The 25834-nt window shown below is 36.6% G+C and overlaps 1 protein-coding gene across 2 annotated transcripts in view; it reads left to right on the forward strand.

The window, feature by feature from the left end:
• Window positions 1-25834, forward strand: part of FOLH1 (folate hydrolase 1) — a 155769-nt gene that overhangs the window by 126412 nt on the left and 3523 nt on the right. For both annotated transcript variants that reach the window (XM_058663718.1, XM_058663717.1), the window contains 13 exons: window positions 3024-3149; window positions 3878-4064; window positions 7606-7699; window positions 10870-10968; window positions 11200-11285; window positions 12472-12591; window positions 14151-14233; window positions 15554-15617; window positions 19425-19492; window positions 21268-21359; window positions 22139-22229; window positions 23464-23728; window positions 24079-24160. In XM_058663718.1, coding sequence (XP_058519701.1) covers window positions 3024-3149; window positions 3878-4064; window positions 7606-7699; window positions 10870-10968; window positions 11200-11285; window positions 12472-12591; window positions 14151-14233; window positions 15554-15617; window positions 19425-19492; window positions 21268-21359; window positions 22139-22229; window positions 23464-23728; window positions 24079-24160 — 1457 coding nt within the window. The remainder of the gene's footprint in view (window positions 1-3023; window positions 3150-3877; window positions 4065-7605; window positions 7700-10869; window positions 10969-11199; window positions 11286-12471; window positions 12592-14150; window positions 14234-15553; window positions 15618-19424; window positions 19493-21267; window positions 21360-22138; window positions 22230-23463; window positions 23729-24078; window positions 24161-25834) is intronic.

Raw genomic sequence — 25834 nt, forward strand, 5'->3', positions numbered from 1 at the left:
ACAGATTAAATGATTTTCTTGGTTGTTAAAATTTTATGTTCTCTTTCTTCTATCCACATTAATGTCAGTTCTTTCTTTCCTTTTTTTTTAAAGATTTTTTTTTTATTATTATTGGAAAGCCGGATATACAGAGAGGAGGAGAGACAGAGAGGAAGATCTTCCACCCAATGTTTCACTCCCCAACTGAGCCGCAATGGGCCGGTATGCGCCAATCTGAAGCCGGGAACCTGGAACCTCTTCCGGGTCTCCCACGCGGGTGCAGGGTCCCAATGCATTGGGCGGTCCTCGACTGCTTTCCCAGGCCACAAGCAGGGAGCTGGATGGGAAGTGGAGCTGCCGGGATTAGAACCAGCGCCCATATGGGATCCCGGGGCTTTCAAGGCGAGGACTTTAGCCGCTAGGCCACACCGCGAGGCCCAATGTCAGTTCTTTCAAAAAGATTTTTGTGCTGGCTAGAATGCTGCATGGCATATGTTAAAAGGATGTCAACAATTTTGTCAGATGTATGTTAATGTAAGATTGGAAACCTCTAAATTTTAGATCTGGTATATATGCATACATATATCTCCACATTGTATGTATATATATGCATACCTATATATGTATATATATGTGTGTGTATGTATTCTGAGAGATCTTTTGAATCTGTAGGGAGAAAAAAAGTTTTGGGAATTGTCTGGGTTGAAATTTTTAAACTGGAGATCATGACGACTTGCCCTGGGAAAGCACAGGATCATTATAAGGAAATCTGTCTCCACATCATCGGTCACTCGGTGTCTTCTCTCACAGAACTGAAGATTAGCCTGCTGGGAGGTCCTGTGAGCACTTTGTAACTGCACATCTGTTCATAGTTGTTTTTGTCTTAGTTTAATAACTTCTTCTTAGCTTACAAATGAAAGGCACCTTATTTTTAAATGAAAGACATGTTTTTAACTATTCAAAACATTCTGAATTATGAAAATCTCTTTATAACATGTTCCTATATAATTTCCTTTCTAAAACATGTATGTAATTTCATTCAATTTAATGGCAAAGAAATAGAGACTCAGAGAGAAAAAGGAGAGAGAGAGAGAGAGAGAGAGAGAGAGACAGACAGAGGCCAAACAGGGAATGAAGTCTTCTACTTGCTGCCAACATCCAAGATTGGGTTCGGCTAATGTAGGAACTGGGAACTGCTTGCAGTTCTCCCACATGTGTCAGAGGGGCTCGAGTAACTGATTCATCATCTCTGCCTCCCAGGAAGCATTGGCAGGAAGTAGGGTTGTTGGCGGAGTAACCAGGGTTCAAACTAGCACTTCTGTATGGGATGCAAACATCCTAAGCAGCGACATGCTGTACCATAACATCTGCTGCTTGAAGAACTTTTTTTTATCACATAGAATTTGCTCTAGGATATTAATCTTTTTTATTATTTGATGTAAATACCTGCATACTTAAACTTATTTAAGCAAACTCAACAGTGACTAATAAAAGATCTTCAGGAATATCCACACTTTATGAATTGGAATCTGAAATGGAATTTGCTGAGTAAATGGCAGTTGAGGACTTTTTCTTATGGATTATAAATATGATAGAGAGAGGGGAAGAAGACTATGCAGAGGGAGAAGTCACATTGCAAGGCCAACTCTCAGACAATGACCTTGAATGACCCTGTGCAGAGTTCTAGAATAGTTCCTTAGAACTGACCAGGTTGGCCCAAGCCTTTTTACTATTGAATCCATCAGTCAAGGAGTGTGTGGAATTCTGTGAAGTGGTGTGACCAGTGGCAAATCTCCACTACCAGTGGCTGTAGTGGAGACGGGCTCTGAAGGGGTTGGTCCCTGAAGGCTGTCTGCAGCAAGCCTTTCCTGCAGCTAGAGCAAATGTCCTGCCTGGCAGGAGCATCTGGAGAGCTCATCACAATGTGCAGAAAAAACATATTTGTTCTAGAGCAAAATGGCAGCAGGAAAGGGGCATAAAATAAAAGCTAAAGGAGAAAAAATTCTGACTATAGAAAGAGTTAATTCAGAAATTGAGTGCATGATGTCTAATGAGCTGTAAGTATAATATTTGATTCCTTGGATTTATATTCATGGTTATGTAAACTAAAACTTTAATATGTTTTTGCAGATATTTAAAGGTATCATAAAAATTCAGCAGTCAGGCATGGTGTGATAGCCTAGTGGCTAAATTCTCTTCTTGTATGCCCAGGATCCCTTATCAATGCCGGTTGTTGTCCTAGGATGCTCCCTGGCCCTTCCAGCTCCCTGCTTGCGACCTGGGAAAGCAGTAGAGGATTGTCCAAAGCGTTGGGTCCCTGTACCTGCATGAGAGGCCTGCAGGAAGCTCTTGACTCTTAGTCGGATCAGCTCAGCTCCAGATGTTTGGGCCATTTGGCAAGTGAACCAGCAGATAGAAGATCTTTATCTCTCCTTCTTTCTGTATAGCTACCTTTCCAATTAAAAAGATAAAATATTTTTTAAAAAATTAGCAGTCAACATAAAATTTATGAATTGGTACATTTTAAAAATATTTAAGAACCAAGTATACAAAAAATATTGGACTATTACCAACTTAATCTATCGAAAGGGCATTTAATAAATGAATATGTTGGGACTCAGTAGGCTATAAAACTTGTACCTCATCATGTTAATTATTGTGAGGAGATCATGAAGCAGGTGATTTTCCCCAGCCTGGTGAATGTGAACACTCAGTTAACTACTATCACTGAATGCACTCTTGAAGTAAGCCAAGATCTTAACACAAGGAACGTGGACTCCTTCAGCATGCATGCGGCAGTATCTACATATGTGTGCCATTTACTGGGGCAGTGAGTCTTGGCTCTTCAGTCACTAGGTGGGAACCAGATTTAAAAAATACTCAATTTCTGTGGCTTTTGTATTTCTAATTACTTTTGCAATTTTAGTTCATTTCTTCCTTGAATCTCATATTCTTATCTCTTCCTTCAAATAGTCCTCTTGCAGAAAAAAAAAAAAACTTTGTGTTGTATTTGGCTTACATCAAGTCTTTCCTGATTTCAACAGGGTGAACTAGTGTATGTGAACTATGCAAGGACTGAAGACTTCTTTAAACTGGAGCGGGACATGAAAATCAATTGCTCTGGGAAGATTGTGATTGCCAGATATGGGAAGGTTTTCAGAGGAAATAAGGTCAGAACAGACTCTCTTTTATCCTCAAAATAAGAAGTTGTAATGTGTCTTGCAAGGGTAGAAATGTCCCCTTAAATCATTGTGAGTTCCACAATCTTGTATTCCGTATCATGGCCACCTTACAGACAGGACATTGTGGCTAGTGGTAGACAATGGTTTGACTTTGCATCATGGACTTCAGCCAGTGTAGAAGATGTGTCTGTTAGTTATTTCTACAGCCTTTAATAAAACATACATTGAGCTTGTTGATAACTTTCAGTATCTTTGTTTTACTTATTACCTCCAAAATATTTACCAAGTTAAACTTTAATGTGTTTTGTTAATAATCAGAATAGAGAAGCATTTAAAAATGGCAGTTTTGGAAATAGTGTCACTGGATTTGTTAATATGTGCAATTCTCTCTTTTGTGTGACGTTAAACTGCAAATATATGCGCTGTTAGTTGTGACGCAAGGAAGAGTGTGACATGTAGACTCTGTTTATTGTGCTTCTCGGCTAGCAGGAGAAACAGCAAGTTCTCAATGTGCAGCTCTGACAGCTGACCCACTTTTAGAACTTAGAGTAGCAAAAAGAAAACTGGTGCTCTGTGAGATGTCCTTTCTTATAGATGGAATGATGGAGTGTGGAAGATACAGCTCAACTATTTATTTAAATGCAGTTTTGCACATGGATGAAACCAAGTGTAGAGAAAACTAAATGAAAGTAAGAAAAAGATACTGTGTTTTCCAGGTGAAAAATGCCCAGCAGGCAGGGGCCATAGGGGTCATTCTGTACTCAGACCCTGCTGACTATTTTGCTCCTGGGGTGGAGGCCTATCCGGATGGCTGGAATCTCCCCGGAGGTGGTGTCCAACGTGGAAATGTCTTAAACCTTAATGGTGCAGGGGACCCTCTGACACCAGGTTACCCAGCAAACGGTGAGTGGGGTCATTATAGGAAATTTAACATTGTTAAGTGCTTTAACTGATGACTTTATTTTAACAAAATGAACTAAGTATATTCTTTGCTTTTTTCATTTGCATCCAAGAACAAAAGAGTTTTGAACTCTGAAAATGATGGATTCATGTTCCATGCTCCTTGTTTGAAACCATTGGACCTAATGGGTTTTGTAATTAAAGTTTTCTCATATATTTAAAAAGCAATATCTTTATACTTTTAAATTTGTATCCATAAACTATGTTGAACATGTTAAAAACTAAAAGTTTTAAAAAGTCAAAAACAAAAATAATTTAAAATAATAATAATAAAATGTATATTTATAAAATAATAATAAAATGTAAGATGATATACACATGCTTGTCACCTATTGTGTAATACACAGAGGGCTAGGACAGAATGCAGAACAAAACATGTAAATGCGTTTACAGCAAAATGTGCTCATAGTAAGTAACAAATAAATAAGTTATATGAAGACTCAAGTCAGATTTTTCTGTACAATGAGTTCAGGTCAGATCAAACTTTGTTACCAGGTATATTGCTGCTAAATATATGACTTTCACTGAGTCTTAGATTTTCGAGTTGTGAATGAAGGAAGGAAGAACAGAAGCTCCATCAGTTTGTGACGTGGCATGTTTGGAATTCCAAACCCAGGATAGATGCATTGCTTCACTGCTCTAGAAAGAATACAGTGATAACCGTCAAGTTGGTTTTCTATGAGCCAGCACCGTATGTGCCTTAACAACGCTATAAATTAGGTGCTATTATTATCTCTGTTTCACAGGAGGGGAAAGTGAGCATAGAAATATTTAGTCAAAGATCACCACCCGCAAATTCAGGAGCAGGTGCAAATTCAGACATTGTGGATGTCAGAGCCCACGCAGTGATTTTTCTGTTGCATGCTCTGCTGTCATTATGTAATGATAAGGCAAAATTAACTGAATAAACTCAACAACCCATGATGTTTAAAAAAACCCTCTGATTAGTTTGCATTGTTTTTGAAAACTAACTAAAGCAGTATAATTTGAATTAAATAGCTGCCTTAAATACTTTCTATTCGTCATCTGTTTATATATTTTATCTTTGTACATAATTCCAATATAGAATGTTATTTGATATTTTAATAAAAAATATTTATTTGAAAGAGTTACAGAAGGAGATACACACAAACGGAGAGACAGAGAGTGAGAGCAAATGAGCAAGAGGAAAGCAAAAGAGAAAGAATGAAAAAAAGAAAAAGAAAAGGATAGAAAATAGAAAAGAATAGAAAAAAAAAGAAAGAGGGATGGAGGGAAGGAGAAGACATGACAAATCTTCCGTCAGCTTGGTCACTCCTCAATAGCCTGGGACGGATCAGATGGACGCCAGCAGCCCAGAACTTCCTTCAGGTTCTCCCACTCATGCAGCAGCCCAAGGGCTCAGGTCATCTTCCACTGCTTCCACAGGGGTATTAGCAGGGAGCTGGACGGGAAGTAGAGTAGCTGGGACTCAACCAGTGCTCATATGGGATGCTGGCATGGCATTACGCACTACGTGATAGTACCAGTTCCTCTTATTTATTTTCAGCAATAGTCACTACCCTATAACAAAATCATATAAATCTACATGAAATTTACTTCATTTCCTCCTTCTCAAGTCTTGAATAAAAATGCAACTTTTCCCAAGCTTGTAAGTTGTAGAATGCTAAAACAGGGCATTTAAAGACAGATTAATGAATGTTTCCATACAGATTTTCAAATTGAAAAAGAATTTGGAAAGAAAACTGGTGGCATGCTTATGAGGCTAATATTTATGGCATTACTTTTTTGTATTCTCATTTTTCTCTTCAATTCACTGTATGTGTTACTTTAGAACATTTCTAGCATAATCAGAATAGAACTAGTTATCCAAAGTTTAATGATCTGGATAATTTGAAAATCTCCCATGATATAAATCATTAAAGCATTCTAACAATAAAAGAATAAACTTTTTAAAGATTTATTTATTTTTATTACAAAGTCAGATATACAGAGAAGAGGAAAGACAGAGAGGAAGATCTTCCGTCTGATGATTCACTCCCCAAGTGAGCACAATGGCTGGAGCTGAGCCAATCCGAAGCCAGGAGCCAGGAACCTCTTCTGGGTCTCCCACACGGGTGCACGGTCCCAAAGCTTTGGGCCGTCCTCAACTGCTTTCCCAGGCCACAAGCAGGGAGCTGGATGGGAAGTGGAGCTGCCGGGATTAGAACCAGCACCCATATGGGATCCTGGGGTGTTCAAGGAGAGGACTTTAGCCGCTAGGCTACGGTGCCAGGCCCAAAAGAATAAACTTTTACAGTAGTCAGTTTCTTTCTTTCTTTTTTTTTTTTTTGTTAAGAGTTATTTTATTTTTATTAGAAGTCTGATATACAGAGCAGAGAAACAGAGAGGAAGATCTTCTGTCCATTGATTAACTTCCCAAGCAGCCACAATGGCTGGAACTGAGTTGATCTGAAGCCAGGAGCCCAGAGCTTCCTCCAGGTCTCCCACACAGTGCAGGATCCCAAGACGTTGGCCCGTCCTCCACTGCTTTCCCAGTCCACAAGCAGGGAACTGGATTGGAAGCGAGGTCACCGGAATTAGAATCGGTGCCCATATGGGATCCCGGCGTGTTCAATGTTAGGACTTTAGCTGCTAGGCTACTGTGCCGGGCCCTTCAGTTACTTTATTAACAGTTTAAAAGCTGGGAGAGAAAAATGAAAAATTCTGTATTTTTTCCCTTGAAGAAATAGCAGAATATATAGTCTTATTATAAAATAGAGCTTACATACAATCAGATGCAGAGGTCTTACACACATAGTTCCACAAAGTTTGAAAGTTGTCTACATGTGTCACCCATAAGAGAAAATTTTTTGTTTGTCAGTTTTCCAATAAAGTGAGAAATATGTGGAATCCTATTGTATTACTATGTCACAATTTTTGTTCTATAAACTTAAGGACTATCCCGAAATAAAATGTTAACAAATATCCTCAGAAGCAACTGCTTTCTAATATATAGCACCATCGATTAGTAGGCCTGGTGAATACAGGCAGTAGGACATGCTTTCCCTCAGTTTAGTGCTTTTTGATACTCATTTTATTGTGTGTATCAGCAGTTTGTTCCTTTTCGTTGTTGAAGATCATCCTGTCATATGGCTGTAGTATAGACTATCTTTGTGTGCTCCAGTTTCCCGAAGTCTGATGGCTACTATAAAAGTGACAAACAAACAATTTTATACAGATCCTCTTTCTTGAGTAAATATCTAGGATTAGAATTGCTGTGGTAAGAACACATTTCTATTAGTTCCAAAAAAAGTTATCCTAAGTCATTGTGTAATTTTAGACTCAAAAGTAATGGATAAAAGTCTCAGTTATTTCATATTCTTGATAACATTTGGAATTATCGCTTGTTTTAGTTTAATGATTGTAATATATGAGAAACGATGCATTTAATGTGAGTTACAGATGATTGTGTGGAGAGGGATTTAGTTTATATTGGAAGTATATTCATCTTTTTTTCTTTCAGAATATGCTTATAGGCGTGCAATGTCAGAAGCTGTTGGGATACCAAGTATTCCTGTTCATCCGATTGGATACAATGATGCCCAGAAACTCCTCGAGTAAGTGTGTAAGAAACCAGGAGATAACTGTTGGAATATTTCTCATTACTAGCACTTGTCAAATGTTGACATTTTTGGCTTTAATATTTGATGCTACTGTTCTCTAAGGTGGATGAAAGTTAAAATTTTATTTTTATTTTAGAAAAGTACTTGTATTCTGGAATTGATGTGTGGATATACAGTATATCACAGATGTGAAAATCAGTCTTATAGATCTCCAGCTGCAGAGAGTCTAATTGTTCAGCTGTCCCAATCACTGCGCTTTGAGAGCTGTCACCCTGTTTGTGTCCAGGCCATACTTCCCGCAAATGCTCCAGGGTGTCTCAGGATGACTGGCCTGTTCGCAGGAGGCCCAGAACACTGATATTGGACTGCAGCTCTGCGACTCTCTGATGACCCTGTGATGGGAGATTCTGTACCCACAGTGCTGACAGCCTTCTAAGCCCTTGTTAGCTCCCTCTTTATTTCTTTGACAGATTTTTCCCTCTGATGCATCTTTTACTCACGAATTTTTCTCATGATTCATTTTTTGGAGGACCCAGAAAAACACACTGTGAGAGCATCTTCCGTTTTGTTGTCATTTTGCTTACTCTGCGTTATTAAAGCTTCTCCCTACTCATTACTTTTTTACCTGGCATTGGAATATTTTCTCCATTACGACCCTGCTTTCTTCCATCTGCTTGATTTTTCTTTTCTATTCCTTACAAAGGGTGAGGACATTGGCTTTTCTGGAAATGAGGTGAGAAGAGACAAAGGTAGTTGAACAGTTAGTACCTTTTATTCTTTGGGATCAAAACATTCTTATTTTATTCTGGCGTTTATGAGAAAGGCATTTTGTGACTTAGTGCAGGGTGTCCGTTTTTATAGGTCAGGAGCCTGACATCCAGAGAATTGGAGTATCTGTTCCATTCCAGGGAAGGTTAAAGAAAAATCCTGGTCTTCTTTTTTTGCGGGGGCGGGGGGGAGGGCTCTTATTTTACCACAATGGTAAAGTGCCATGGTCTTTCTTTTGCCTAAACATATTTATAAATAAAGTCTAAGTACTTACAAATGTTTAAGAGATGAAAGTGATTTTAGCATTACTCGTAACGGTGGAAAATTATAAGCAGTACCAATCTTCAATAATGGATAAGTAGTCAAAGACATTACTGACTCTGAAAATATTTGAAATCATGTAAGTATTCGGTGTATAGGAATATTTAGTGATATGGAAACATGTTTGTGAAATAATATTATGTAAGAAAGAATCAGATTTTAATATTGTAGCTATAGTATTGTCCCAGTAATATAGAAATTTAAAAAGTGAACTTGTATTATCTTTCTAGTTAAAAAATGTATAAAATTATATGGAATCAGAAGTAAAAATTTTTTGAGTGTGTCCACCACCTGTTGTGGTATTAACTGAGTCAACATCAGTTGTGACTGAAATATGTAGTAGAATTTTATAGCTAAAAAAAAAAATTACAAAATGCAGGTTATCTCACGTTTTTTAAGTCATCTTCTATAATTATTTATAAATGCAATCACTATTGATTCCATAATTTCTATGAAAATGTGAATTTTATATTCAAAACTACATAGTTACAAATAATCACTTTCTATTTTACCATCCACCCATTCCAAAGCATGGGGAAAAATTATACATAAGTGGGATTTAGTTTTGATAATGTTTCCTAAAGAACATGTCATTTAGTTAGGTATTTCACTGAGAAGAGTTACTGCCTCTGCACGTCTCTCTATGGAGCATAATAATTGTCCCAGAAAATTAACTCAGTGAATTCTCATAAATAATTAGCAATTTAACAGTATATAGTGGGCCCGGCAGCGTGGCCTAGCGGCTAAAGTCCTGGCCTTGAGTGCCCTGGGATCCCATATGGGCGCCGGTTCTAATCCCAGCAGCTCCACTTCCCATCCAGCTCCCTGCTTGTGGCCTGGGAAAGCAGTCGATGACCGCCCAATGCATTGGGACCGTGCACCCGTGTGGGAGACCTGGAAGAGGTTCCTGGTTCCTGGCATCGGATTGGCGAGCACCGGCTGTTGCAGCTCACTTGGGGAGTGAATCATCGGACGGAAGATCTTCCTCTCTGTCTCTCCTCTTCTCTGTATATCTGACTGTAATAAAGTGAATAAATCTTTAAAAAAAAACAGTATATAGTAATTAGAAAAGATAGTGTTTTGCAAATGAAATGTATCATGAAATGGAATTTTCTTGATAAGTGCATGTGAAAAAGAGAGATAAGACATCCTATGATATGTGGCAACTTAAGTAAAAAGTTGATGGGACGTGAGTTGTACTAAAATGAAATTGCATACTGACTTGAGTGAAAGAAAAATACAACATCATGTGTGTTCTCTACTGTTCTTCTTTATCTCTATGCTGATGTCAAGGGAGAATGATTGTGTGGTTTTAATTTGCCTCTTAGAGTAACTCCTAGGATATCAATGATAGCAAGAGTGGTACTAGGAATAGCTCCTATCACACATGGGCTGCTCATGATGTTCTAGCACTAGCTATTGTGCTTAATGATTTATATTCATGTTCTCAACTAATTCATAAGTCAACTATATCTTAGTGTTTTGGTACTTGTTTTCCAAAAGAGGAAACAAAAGTTCATGGGGTAAATGATAGAGGGAGGACCTAAACTCATGTCTGCTGTACAAAATAGCTACGTTAAATGTTCTTCATTTTTCTGCTCCACAGCACGAGCATTTGTAGGGCATCTCTACTGATCATCGCCTCATTCTTATAACACTGCTCAGGAGACCATTAAGGACTTTCCTCAGCGCATTCATTCATTCATTCATTCAGGAAATATTTGTGGACTGATTTATATTTTTCAAGCACTGTGAAAGTGTGAATTGCACAGAGACTTCATTCTTATCAATAAATTCTCAGTAATTTGAGTCTGAGGTGTATATTTACCAGTCATATAACTTTGGATCTGTTACCTAACCACTCTTAGCTTTGTGCTTCTTGTTTGTGAAGTAATAACACATCGTGGGAGCTGTAGAGAAGATTGAATGACAATAAATATACACGACACAGTGCACTCTCCTTGACGCATTTTAGTACTTATGAAGTGATGCCTAGTATAGTGAGTTGGTTGACATTTTAACTTGTTACTTTAATGTTTTCCTTCAGTTGATAACATTTTCTTTATATCAAACAGAAATATGGGGGGCCTGCCACCACCGGAGAGCAGCTGGAAAGGAGGTCTGAATGTGCCCTATAATGTTGGACCTGGCTTTGCTGGAAATTTTTCTACACAGTTAAGCTATTTTAATTTTTTTCCTACTTTGGGGAAATTTAAAAAAATAAACAATTATAGAGGATGATGGAAAAAAAATTTATTTAGTATCAGAACAGAAAATCCCATGATTGGGCAAGGTGATGTTTGCATATATAATCAGAAATCTGTAAATAATAATGCAATGTTTAAAAATTGTGGCAATAATCTAGCAATGATTTGTTTAGAATGTATCCTTTGTCTTTGCATTAGAAAGATCAAGATGCAAATCCATTCTGTCAGCAAGGTGACAGCAATTTACAATGTGATCGGTACTCTGAGAGGAGCAGTGGAACCAGGTAAAGGAATCGTTTGCTTGGCAAATGCTAACTGCGCAATTCTTACGTGCCATGTCTTGTTCCTGCTATGAACTGCAGAAATGTAAGGGGAGTAAAAAAAGCAACTCTGCCTTAGTGAAATATACTTGAATACAAAGTAGATAAATACGGAATTCTATTCATGGTGTGTGAGGAACAGTAAACATTTGGGCTGAAACTGGGCAAACTCACTAAGGTGAGTGATATACAACATGATTCTGTTAAAGGAACATTAAAAGAGGGAGGACAAGAAAAGATAGCCTTGAGATGTTTTCTTTCAGTTGCCTGGATTTATTTACCATACGTGTGAGGAGAAATAGTCATTGATGAAATTTATAAGCATAGAATTTCCAAAGTATTTTAGATAACCTGGTGCTTAATCCATTTTATTACATAGTTTTGTTTCATTATATTTCAGTTATTTCAAAAGCACTAGGTAATGTATTTCTTACCAAAATACTTACCATTAGATGGCAATAGCTTCTTAGTAGAGCTTAGTTCCTACCCTTTGGGATCAAGAATCTTGGGATTAAGCACCAAATAACATATAAGTGGATGCTGATTATTGAATCTGAATATCTACCTTGTATAGAATCTGTGCTAAGCATCGATGATGCAAATATTTGGAAAAAATAAAAATAAATAAAATGCAACAATAGCAGATTAGAGACAAAGAGCTCATGGTTTTGGAGGGAGGCATATGTTTAAGCGTGACACGCACTTCGTTAGTTTAAAGAGATTATGTTGTGCACTGGATAGGTAGAGAAAAGGTCTGCTGAGGTATGACATCTGTGAGTTGTACATTCAAAGTAAAGTGAGAGTAGAAAATGGAGAACCTGCTATGTATTTACTCTGCTACTTTACTCTGAAAATATTGGAAAGAGTGGTATGATGGAAGAAGTGTTTTGAAGAGTGTTAATATATGGAAAAGGTAATTTTTGTACACCTGTTATTACAGTAATTGTTGAAGCTTATTTGCTTACAACATTTACCCTGCCTGCCACTTGAGGAAATACATAGAAAAATCAGGAATGCCCTATCTGCACAAGTCTCCAGCAACCTTGTGATGTCTTTTTGAATACTGTGTGTTCAGATGATATTGAGTCGTGTGCAACTTGCTCTATTATTCACCTCAAGTGACAGATAATCTCCCGGTGATGCTTTCTAGACAGATACGTCATTCTCGGAGGTCATCGAGACTCGTGGGTGTTTGGGGGCATTGATCCTCAGAGTGGAGCTGCTGTTGTTCATGAAATTGTGAGGAGCTTTGCAACCCTGAAAAAGAAAGGTAAAATAAACCAATGGTAAAAAGACTGATTGCCTTGGGCCTCAATGAATTTTGTAGAAATGGCAATTGCATACTTATTTTGTTTTGGGGATATTTATATAACACTTCTGGGAATTTATATGCTGCTTCAGAATATATCTGAAATAAAGTCATTTCATGCTATTGGTTTCCATTGAAAACTAAGCAAAAAATGTGTTTTGCTCTGGATAAGACATGCTAGAATTTGGCCCTTAGTCAAAACTTTTAGGTCAGAGAGCTATAAGCAGAATTATCTGGCACTCTTTGGAACTTACACCTCATGTTAGGTTTACAGGGTAGCAAAGGGCATAAGATCTAGTCAGAAAAATAGTAGTCTGTGATTAGCTTTAAGGTGCTGTGCGTAAAGCTGCCACTTCTGATGCCAGCACCTCATATGGGTTCCTGTCCCAGAGGCTCTACTTTTGATCCAGCTCCCTTCTGTTGCCCTGAAAGAAATAGCGGGAAATGCTTAAATGCTCGGTTCCCTGCCACCCATGTAGGAGATCCTGATGAATTGCCTGGCTCCTGACTTCAGCATGGCTCAGTCCGTGTCATTCCACTAGCTGGGAAGTATACCAGCAAATAAACCTCTTTCTCTCTTCCTGTCTCTCTCCGTGTGCCTCTAAGTGTGTTTTACAAATTAATAAATATTGAAAGAAGGAAAGAAAGACAATAAAAGAAAGGAGGAAAGAGGAAGGAAGGAAGAAAGAAAGAAAAAAGGAAGAAAGAAAGAAAAGGAGAAGGAAGGAAGGAAGGAAGGAAGGAACGAACTAGTCTGTCTACCTCACAGAATTTGGTTGGAAATATGGCATCTGCATTCTTATTCTCAGCAGTGACTTAGTATTCCAGAAATTAGGTCAATTCAGGTCATTTTAATCTTTTAAATAGAATCTTCTAATGAAAATTAGAATAGTTACTAAAATAATGACATCTTACATGAAGTTAATTAGTATCTTCATTTTTGTTATTTTGGTACACAGATAAGGAAATGGAGCCTAAGGATATTCTCTTGGCCACTGCCAGTGAGAGAAGCAGGATTTGAAATGAGATCTTTCTGTAGATCCAAGGTCAATGTCTATACCCTTCAAGTCACATGACCTTCCTGGCAAATTATGTAGTTTTCAGCAACAGCATGAATTGCTGTTACTAATTGAGTCCCTGTTGGCTAATTCTAGCAGAGAATAAAGTAAGATCATACAACCAGCTCACATCAAATTATTGGTCATGTGATGTCAGAAGAACAAGGAAGAACTCTCAAAGAATCTATATCTGCTCTCAGATACTAACAGAATCCAGCAGTTTCTTTATTCACAATAGACAAATTCAGATCATCAATGATTTTTGTGCTTATGTCAAAATCATGAGCTTTAATTTTATCAGCTTTAAAATTCTACAAAAAGAAATTAATTAGGGGCTCTTATCACAGTCCCATTTTCCCAAAACATCAGTGGAGCTTTTCCTTTTTCACTTGGGCTTGGTGATGTCCTAGATATGTTATGCTTTTCCCCCTGCATTTATATGTATGTACACATATATTTTAGGGTGGAGACCTCGACGAACGGTTTTGTTTGCAAGTTGGGATGCAGAAGAATTTGGTCTTCTTGGTTCTACTGAGTGGGCAGAGGTTAGTTGATAATTTGGTAGAAGGCAAGTTTTCCTAATAAGAAAGCAGTTAGAACTTCATCCTCAAGCATTTTAAAATCAGTGAATCCACTGAGAAGATGATCACAGCTTTTCCAAGAAATCTGAAGCAACATATTCTTGTTCAACAATCTACAATGCATTTTTTATACCCTAAAAATTGTTGTGGTTGAAATTTTTAATAACCACTTACTATGACTTCTCAAAATTAATTTATCTTTGTTTTCTAGGAATGCGAGGGCAAAAATATAAATATAATAAACACCAAATATCAATGTATAATTAGTTTTTGTTATAATTGTGTTATGTTCCCCAGATCGCTGCTAAAGCAAAGCGCACTTAAATACCCACTTTGAGTTTGTAAAATGATACATTTTTCATCTTCATATTCTTCATGTGGTAGTGATTTATTCTATGTAAAGTCATGCTTAAAGTAAGACAAAGTCATACCACAACACATTTATTACGGCCAATGACATATTATTTAATCTGCATATATTTTTGGTTGTGTGCATTATAAGCATAGCTGTTAAGTAAATATCTATGTGAACCTAATGTTTATTCTCTTAGCTTATTTGCCTTTATAAATATTTACTTATCTCCTATTACATTCTAGATACCATATGGAGCACAGTAATTTTTTGTTGTTGTTAAAGAGATTGCTCTTCTAGACCTGGCTGATGTTAGGAAGAACATAAAGATTTTCAATTTTTAACGTATAGGTTTAAGATTTTATTACAGTGATAGTGCCTAGTAAATTGCATTATTTTAGAGACACCGTTTGTTTTGACACTGCAGAGAAACATTGCTCTGCTTATGGACCATGTTCTAAATGGGATGTTATCAGTTATCACCAATAGGTGGTGCCAGCCTAAAGGAGAACTTGACTTGATTATTCATACATTTTGTGTATATAAATTGGAACTAGCTAATTTTTTTAAAGTTAGGCATTTTATCTGTTTTGCTAATGGGGTGTTTGTGGAAATGCTTAACGGAATGTCTCTTAGGTCATTCATTTGCACTAAGACAACAATTTGAAAGATAGAATGTGGTTAAGAAATTAATTCCTATTTCATATACCACACATATATGGACGGTTTCCACCGTATGTGTTAGTCTTTCAGATGTTTTGCTTGCTTCTGAAATTCTTTCAAGCTAATTTCTCATTTCATTCTTCAGTGCCAAATTTCTGGTTAATATGGATCAGCATACATTAGAAATCAGTATACAGTAGATGTTGATGTACAGTCTGGAAGGAGCAAGTAGGTTACACTTTTATTTATACTTCTTGTTGTTTTTAAAGGAGAATTCCAGACTTCTTCAAGAACGTGGTGTGGCTTATATTAATGCTGATTCTTCCATAGAAGGTGAGTATCTTTGGTTTCAAAAGAAGAGATATGATTGTGTGGAGAACAGCAGTTGAGTTAAAAAATTATACACTACCAAGCAGGAACAGGATCCATTATCATGCAGTTGGGCACTGCTGTCTTCTGCTGCGCTTTCTGACTCACAGCCATGGGCAAGCTTCAAGTTGAAACACTTTGTGTGTGTGTGTGTGTGTATTTTGCATTGTAGAATGGCTGGTTCAGAAAGCAAATATTCTAGATTTGTTTCCCTAGCAGATTCATTTCTAGATAGCAGGAATTTAGCAAACACCTGTTGAATGAATAATTTATTGTTTAGAATGAGGTATAAAAGTGAGATTTAAATTTAACTCTTAGTTTCAGTGTACTATCATACATACAAATTTCGAAAAAAAATTTCCCAAATTTTGTCTTTCATTAAATTTTTTAATATATTTTTCTTCTGTTCAATAAATATTTAGTGATCACTTATCTGAAAAAGTAAGAGATTGTCTTATATTTTATGGCTCAATATAGATGATAAAATCATCCCATTTGGAATATTATGCTAGAATGCTATAATGCTAGAATATGAATATAATCAAACTGCTATGGGAATTTTCAGGAGAAATAACCATAACTTCAAGAAAATTTTAAGAAATGAGATTGGCATTGAAATAGTCCTTGACAAACGCACTTGTTCTTAAAATATATAAAGGATGAAATGAAAGGCATCCAAGGTTTAATTATACAAAAATACTTAGTTCTTCGTCACTTCTTTCCAGTCTCACTATTTCTTGGGAAGTCCCAGTCACTTCACCACTGTTCTGCCTCCCCAGATTGCACTTTGATTCTCCCCTACCCGTGTAATTCTCACCCTGACAGTCTCCACTGATGTGTTGCTTTCTCAGGGAAGTCATACTTTTGCAGAATTCCTATTATTCTCAAGTAGTTTTTGTTTTAAAACTTACTTCCTCAATGGACTATATCCTTTAGCAAAAACAAAACAAACAAACAAACAAAAAACAAACAACAAAAATGAATACCCCCCGCGCTTGTTGATTCTCACTGTTTCACTAAATAAATGTTTGCTGTATGGATGTAATAAGGAAGGAAGAAGAGAGTGAAAGGTGAATGTCTTCTTCAATAAGTTAGTAAATTTACCAGGTTGGCAATCGTCACATGATACAGAGGAATCCCATTGACACTGGCGTTTTTGTCTTCCTCCCCCTGTCTGAACTATATTATTGTGCACTTCTGTTTGCACAGTTCATTTCAGTTATCTTTTGTTGCTTCTCTAAGGTTGGTGGCTGAGAGCCTGGCTTTTCAGGTCAGGCTGCTTGGAGTTATTCTTGGTTTTTCAGCTTCGTGCTGGTGCTATGAAAGAAAGTTACTAGTTTCTGTGTCTCAGTATTGCAAATAGAGTTACTAAGAGCACCTGTCTCCAAGGTTCTTGTCAAGGCAAAACAAGTTAGCATTTGCAAACTTCCCAGACTTGTGCCTTGCAAAGTAAATATTCACAAATGTTATCTTTGATTACTATTATTACTTTTCTTTGAAACATATGATTAGATAATATATGTTTATCACAATGAAAATTTCAAGCATACATTCTCTAAATGTGGAATAATGTTCACTTTTAGTGATAAGGTTTTTTTTTAAGGATTTGATTTCTCAAGTATTTTGAAAAATCTAATGGTTTTTTTTTTTTTTTTTACTATCAGTGTTTAATTTGGAAGGAATATGATTGGGACACACATTTTGGTTTTCTTTTACCATTTTGTTAAATATTCATTTCACAAATAATAAAATTAATCATGCTTTGGAATTTTCGATAAGATGAACATTTACAAGTAGTGCAGACTCCTCACACAACTTGCTCTCAAATTTAATCCCCTCTCCAAAGCTACTGCTGTCTTCAATTTGGGACGATAACATCATGTTGACTTACCTTTATACAATTCTGTTTGCACAAAGTACACCCATGTGACAATGTTAAGTGCCTTATAATGGATGTGTTTGTTTAATACTCACAGTAGGCCTTGTGATGTATGTATCTATATTATCTCTGTTCTGTGGAAGAAACAGGCTCAGAGAAGTTAAGAGACTTCCCTGAGGTCACAACAGCACTGAAGAGTTGAGTTTAGACTCAAATCAAGTAAATCTGTCTAAACTTGGTCCTTCTAACTTTACACTGTTGCCTCTCAGTACCTTACACAGGCTTTGGGTGTCATATTACAGCTAAAATGATACTGCAACTTAGCTTTTTAATTTAGCAAAATATTATTCACATCAACACATGAAAAATACACATCCTATGGCAATATGCTTTAAACATAAATGAAAGACCAAACAACAACAGAAATTTCTACAATATATTCAATAGAACAAACTATGTATCAGTTCTCTTACTATGATCAAATTGCTGCAGTTTGCTGTATTAAATATTGCTTTATTTGCCTGCTTTTTCTATGTAGGGTGAAGGGACGTAGAAAGTTTCAAATATGATTGTTTTTGAGATATGTATATTTAAATTAAAATAAAAGCTGCCAAAACAACTGTCTCAAAAATTGCATTGGCTGATGGAGTGCATGGTTTGGTCTAGTGGTAAAGCTTATGTCCCCAGGAGACAAGAGGCAATGAGTTGTCATTGGTCCCTACTAGGCACGCAGAGGACCTGGACTGTGTTCTGGGTTCCTGGCCTCAGCCTGGCCCAGAGTTGACCATTGCAGGCATCTGTGTATAAAGCAGCAGACAGGAGTTCCCTCTTGCTGTCTACTAAGTAAATAAGACCATCTGTACATTTTTTTTCTCCAGGTGAAGTTTAGAATTCTCAAATCAACTCCTTAAGTTTCATAAATAATTGTGGTGACCAGTTGTAAAGCTTCAAATTTTGCTGTTTCCAGACATGGATCTTAAGATGCAGATTAAGAGCTGCTTGCCATCTTTTTTTTTTTTTTAATCATGTTTGTCCCTTAGTTGCAAATGCCATTTATTTTTGGCCCAGCTGTCTCTCAGTTCTAGAAAACTGAATTTGAGGCTCCCTCTTGTCTGTTTAACATTTCCTGCTCCAGAACCCGTTTTTGAGTTAGCCACCATTCCCTATGTGCCTATGGCTTCCCAAGAACACTCCTCCCATATGGCTTCACTTGACTCACACCTGCTGATCTAATTCCTGAGTAAAGAGGACTCTGTGATGTCTGTTCAGAACCAGGTTAGTGGATAGCTGGCTTGCAGATCCATTTTTCACAAGAGTTTGTTGTGTAAACATGAAGCGTGAGGATTGTTCTATTCACTGGGGATGTGGCAGCAAATTTCAGAACAGCTGACACTGGAAATTATGGTCTGGTGAGAGGGTCTTTTGTAAGAAAATATACATACTAAGATGTTCTAGGTGAGTATCGTGGATAAAAAAAAAGGCCAAATTCAGGGGAGCAAGTTGCTAGGATAGAGAGTACATTCTACGTTAGTTATGGAGGCAGCAAAAGTCTCACATCAGGCCAGAGGAAGATTAGGAATTGCAAATATAGTACAGAATACTATTCTAGGCTGAGTGTACAAAGACAACTGAGGAAGTTGTTTTTGGGTGAAGTGGGAAATGAAGACTTGTTGGAGGTGATGCGTGATTGCTTCCTATGTGACACTGTATGCCCCATGCCATGATGAAGACGATGGGTTTTATAGAGTGAGATGGAGAGCCACAGGAGTGTTTACACTGAATTTAGATTTTAAAAAGATCATTCTGGCTAAGGAAGTTTGCAGTCGTCTTCGAATAAAATAAAAAGAGAAAGAAATGCTGTTAAGCCAATCTATCCTCTCTTTATCTTTTAGGAAACTACACTCTGAGAGTGGATTGTACACCACTGATGTACAGTTTGGTATACAATCTAACAAAAGAGGTAAAAGGAATCACATTTAATTTAGAAAAATCAAAGTTCTAGAAATGATGCTTCCTTGAGGTTTCGTTGTTATCTTAAACACTGTTCATATGTTATGTTTTATCTTTTATCACATGACAAATATTAATCCACAAAACATATGGAACTGTACGGTTTTAACATATACTACTTCAGTTCGCCCGTTATCCCTGTGTGGCAGCTTTGTTTAGCATTAATTTTGCCACTCTGCTTTTGAAAAGGTGTTAACTGAACTCCCTGAACATCAAGTACTGAAGTCACAAACTTGAACAGTGACTGAAACAAGATTTGGTCTTTTCTATTGTTATTATTTTTCATGACACAGTTTTGTAAGTGTAGGGATTTGCCCCCCTTTTCCTCACTTTTATCCCTTTCCATTCTCTCCACGCCCTATTGTTTCCCCCATGTTATGACAACAGTATTGCCTTTCAGCTACAGTCAGAAATCCAACATTCTTCTGCTTAAGTGTATCATGACATTGTAGGTGTAGACAATGGTATCAAATTGTAAAGGTGTGATTAACAGTTTCATTGGGATTCCTTTTTTTATTTGGGGGTAGAGACATACTATGTGTCTTCACTTCCCACAACGCAGAGACCTGGTCTTACAGCAGGATCCTTTAGTTTTTATTACTGGTTTATACTATAAAAATAATCATATCAATTAATTCAGGACACATAAAGAGTTAGTCTCTACATGACTGAGATGGAGTATTATAAAAACACCAAATGCTAAGTTAGATGGTCAAATGATCTTTGCACTAAAGATAGGTGAGACTCCGTAAGGTGTTTCCTTTCTGCCAAGTTTCGGTCCACTGGCTCCACTCAACCAGAGTAACAGCTCAATTACTTCTTTTAGAAATTTTCCACTGATGGGCTCAGCAACGTGGCCTAGTGGCTAAGGTCCTCGCCTTGATCCCATATGGCCGCTGGTTCTAATCCCAGCTGCTCCACTTCCTCTCTATCTCTCCTCCTCTCAGTATATCTGACTTTGTAATAAAAATAAAATAAATCTTTAAAAAATTGTTCAGTATTTTAAAAAAAAAAAAGAAAGAAATTTTCCACTGACAAATAATACTTGTACAAATTAATGGTACCATGTGATACCTTATAAATGAATACGTTGTGTTATGCTCAAATCAGGATAAGCATACCTATTAACCTTAAACATTTTTTATCACTTTAATGTTGAAAATGTTCAAAATCCTCTTTTCAAGTCTTTCAATGTATGTGTGGCTGTATGTAATATTATTGTTATCTGTAGTCCTTCGGCTATACACAGAGCACCAAAGCTCCCTTCTCAGATCTAACCATAGCAGAGTACTCAAGGCTACCTAAATTCTGACAACAATAAAAAGGCATTGAACCTGGTTGTGTCATGGGGTTGAATTCCTACAGCATGTCAGAAAGGAAAATGTCTTGCCTCCATTTTCCTTAAGGGGAGGAGAAATCTATGGTTTTGAGAGAGGCTTCCTTCAATTTAGAAAACTAGGAAAAAAATCACTCAATATGCTCAATCACCTCAAGGTAGTGGTTTGGTAATGATCTGGTGTGACCTCTTTTCTTATGTATTTCATGTATAATGCAATTACGCCTCTATATAATAGCATGAACATTTTCCCTATTGCCAGAAATTCACTGTCACATCTTGACAACTAACATGGCTGACTGTTTCTGTTTTGCTGAACTATGGTTTGCCCATTCACCCTGTGATCCTCTGGTTTGTAAGTGTTTTCTGTTTCCTTTTGATGTATGTAGCTGCAAAGTCCTGACGAAGGCTTTGAAGGAAAATCTCTTTATGAAAGCTGGTATGAGAAAAGTCCTTCATATGAATTCACTGACAGGCCCAGGTAAAGGAAGAAAACTTGAATGCTATTGCAGTGTGGTATCATTTTGAAAATAAAAAAATATTTTGTTTGATTAATTAATTAACTTTCAAAATGCTCTGACATAGTCTAATATCTAGTAAAGAAAAACTATTGCTTAGGTTCATAAATTAAACATCATTTATGTTTTAAAGTGAACTCTATAACCACTGAAAATGATTCTTATTAGAATAAGTAATAGATCTGACACAAAAAGATTATTGTAAACATAATGGTGGAAAGTAACTCCCTCATATATCTGTCCTTAGTTATTCTTTTATCTGAACATTGGTGAACAAATACCTTCACTTTTCTAAAAAAAATAAAGCACTACTTCAGCATTGGCTATATTTCTAAATGCTAAGGAGGAAGAATGTGTACTTTTATCTTCTAAATGGATTTAAATAGTCAGAATATCTTAAAATTCAAGAATTTACATCTGAATCACCTGAAAATAATTTCTTCTGTTCATTTTATCATTAGTAGCAAATGTAGGTGATAAATAAAATGATACAATTTATAAAAATATTTTTCAACTTTAAGTCTTTCTTATAGTGTGACACAAAATAGACACCCTAACACAAAGATGTCATAGCAATGATATTTTATGTTCAAAATTAATATTACTCTGAGTTTTGCTGCCAAGGTGTGTATGTTTAACATTATATTTATGGTAGTAAAAACAGAGTTTTGTTTAATTGATTGTAAATCTGTATTTGATTAAGAAATTACATGGCAATAATGCTGTTATTTTTCCCTAACAGCATTAGCAAGTTGGGATCTGGTAATGACTTTGAGGTCTTTTTCCAAAGACTCGGCATTGCTGCAGGTAGAGCACGTTATACTAAGAATTGGGTAAGTCTATCTCAATCAATTTTCAAGATTGTTTATGAATATATCTAGATTCAGCAAGTAGTTCTACTGGAGTATAAGATGGCAGCACTAGGAGACTGGAGGATTTTGAGAGCAGAAGGAAGAAATCTCAGTGTTTGGGTGTTGCTCATGCGTGCGATACTTCCTGCATCTAATACTAGAAGTCCTATATCCAAGTGCCTTTTGTCACCAGGACAAAACTTGAGCTTCCATTTGTCCACTTATACTTTTGGTTTTATCAAAATCACAACATTTTTTGCTCATTTAAATTAGAATTGTAAGAATTACTAATGGCTCTTCTTTCAATGTAAGTTGATATCAACAACTACGGATATTTGGATTTTTATTTATTACAACCTCAACCACTGAACAAATAACAGAAGGCATAATGCACAGAGAACAAAATGGAAGTCCTTTTCTATTATTGTTATTGATAATAATTTCTTTAGCTTTCATTTCAGATGAAGTGACTTATAGTTCATAAAATACCACTTAGTTTGGTAAAAGCTGCCAGTTCAAAACAAAGGCTTCTCATCTCATTTCTGTCCTTATCCCAGACCTGATTTCTGCTCATCAGATAGATGAAAATTGCTTCAACTTCTAATTTTTCAGCTTTGTATTGTTAAAGAAAATATATTTTGACACTTGTCAAAGTGAAGAGGAAAGCTTTACTCAAGGATATCACCATGGGAATAATGCAGTAGAGGAAACGGAATGAGCTCACGCTAAATCTCTGCAGGTCTTTAACTCTTGAATTTGTTACTTTTCCTAATTCTTGAATTTGTTACTTTTCCACATAGAAAGTCTTTAATCCCCTATGGTTGGAGTAGGGTTTTTGGCAGGGCTAGACAGGGAGTGATGATGAGGGTAGATATTAATACTGTCCATATTTTATATATGAGAGAGCTGTAGCAAAAAAGATCAAATGACTTTCCACATTTTTATGGCAATTCCTGAAGATGAAATTTAAACCCTGTTAGGTAAATTGTAGATTCCCTTGAACTATATAAACAATTATTCTATATCAATAACAAAGTAAGCTCTTTTTAATTCTTTAACAAAATAAGCTCTTTAAAAATGATTTCAAAAGTCATAAACCAGCAACACACAATAAATATGGTTAAATGCAGTACAATGCTTTTTATCATAATAGAAAACATTGTATTTATAAATAATATAAGTAAATGTACAAAAGATATATTTTGTTATTTTCTAGGATGTCTACAAATTCAGCAGCTATCCACTGTACCACAGTGTCTATGAAACATATGAGTTGGTGGAAAAATTTTATGACCCAACATTTAAGTATCACGCCACGGTGGCCCAGGTTCGTGGAGGCCTCGTGTTTGAACTAGCCAACTCTTTAGTGCTCCCTTTTGACTGTCGGGATTATGCTGTAGCTTTAAAAAGTTATGCTGACACAATCTACAATATTTCAATGCAACATCCGGAGGAAATGAAAACATATGGCGTATCCTTTGGTATGTTATACTTCCTCTTTCCAAAATGTTCTGTGTATTTCTGTTAATCGCTAAAATGTAATTGGCGATACTTCAATCATTTATAATGTTTGCAATTACATTTGATTAAACATACTGCTTATGTTTGTAAATCTATCTTTCAGTCCCTAAATACTCATATTTTAAAATACATGGAATAGAAATACTTTGTAAAACACAAAGCAGGGTGGCTCTCTGTTATAATTCCCTTTTCTTGAATGATAGAACATGTCTGATGTAGTCAGTTATCAAAAGCTAAGCATTCTTGGGAAGTGCTTGGATGGGAGAAGTTAGATTCTAAAAGTTTTTGATGATCCAAATTTATGTTTCAGATTCGCTTTTTTCTGCAGTAAACAATTTTACAGAAATTGCTTCTAAATTCAATGAGAGACTCCAGGACTTGGACAAAAGCAAGTATGTTTTGTGTATTTATTTCTGCAGTAGGGACACGTGAATATTCAAAGGGAGTGCTAAATGGCATCTCTATCACAGAAACGTCCTTAGAAACTTTCGGCTGTTTTCTGCTCTCCACTCTAATGCAGCCTACTCTGCGTTGCCATGCCTCTCAAAGGCCAGTTTCTGACACTGAGTGGAAGCTTTGTGCTCAGCAGTTTGCCTCCTTCCTGCTAACCGATTTCTTATATCATACCCACTCACCTGAGTACTGAGGGCTCTGTTACAGGACCCTACCTTTTCCCAGTTTCGTGTTATATTTCTTCAGGTTCTTTACAGCATACGTCAACTAAATCCCATAATTCCCAGAGCTCATCTTTCTGCCTCATGAGATCATTACCTCTATTCCTCCTTTCCATATCCAGCTGCTGAAATAATGTTTATCCAGAGTAGTAAATATTGTGGGGCTGTCAGTTTTTGTAACTATTATATACATTTCAGATTAATTATGCATGTAATGCTTGACATGGACAGATTTTAAGAACAAAATGTTTCCCCCAATGATTGAGGAAAAAGAAATTTAAATAGAATTGTGAAGCTGAGCAAACATGGTGTCATAACACAAAAACAAAATCCAAGGTAACTGATGCAGGAATACACAAAAGGATAACAATAAATATCCAGAAATAAAAACCATGATATTGAAGTGGAAACAAGCTTTGTAAAGAAGGGTACAGCAAACATCAATGGAGAAAGACTTACTCAATACAAAAATTGACATTTTAGCAAAAGAGAAAAAAATTAAACTCAGAATCTGCTTTACATTATATGCAAACAAACAATAAGAACAGGAGGAATTATTTATTAAAATGGAAATCTCTTGAAACAGAGATACCAAGTTAAAAAGCAATGTTGGAAATGGGTCCGTGCTGTGGCATAGAGGCATAAGCCACTGCCTACAGTGTCAGCATTTCATATGGGTGCCAGTTCAAGTCCCAGCTGCTTCACTCCCAATCTAACTGCCTACTAAGACACTCAAGAAAGCAGCGCAAGATCGAACCCAAGTGGGAGATCTGAAAGATCTCCTAATTTCCAGCTTTGTACTAGCCCCACACCAGCTGTTCCTGCCATTTGGGAAGTAAACCAGCATGTGGTGGCAGAACTCCTTGTTTCTATCCTTTGCTCTCTTTCTCTGTAATTCTGCCTTTCAAAGAATAGTAATATTGTTTGGAATATGAAAAATTAACACTCTGAAGAAAAAGGAATTGAAAACTTCTGTACCAGTCTATATGGAAATGGGGTAATAAACATTTAAAATATTTTTTTTAAAAAGGATTTATTTATTTTTATTGCAAAGGCACATTCACAGACAGAAGGAGAAACAGTGAGAGAGATCTCTAATTCCCTAGCTTAATCCTCAAATGGCCACAATGGCTTGAGCTGAGCCAGGAGCCCAGAGAATCTTCCAAGTCCCCCTATACCGGTGTAGATCCCAAGGCGTCTGGCCATTCTTGACTGCTTTCCCAGGCCACAGAGAGGGAGCTGGATGGGAATTGGGGCCACCAGGATTAGAATCAGCACCCATATGAAATCCTGGCACATGCTAGGCGAGGACTTTAGCCGCTAGGCTACTGTGCTGGGTCCCCGGGCCCACGTTTAAAAATTTTTTTAATTGATAAATTCCAAAGGAATGAA

Source organism: Ochotona princeps, chromosome 4 (assembly GCF_030435755.1).
Source record: "Ochotona princeps isolate mOchPri1 chromosome 4, mOchPri1.hap1, whole genome shotgun sequence".
NCBI lineage: Eukaryota > Metazoa > Chordata > Mammalia > Lagomorpha > Ochotonidae > Ochotona > Ochotona princeps.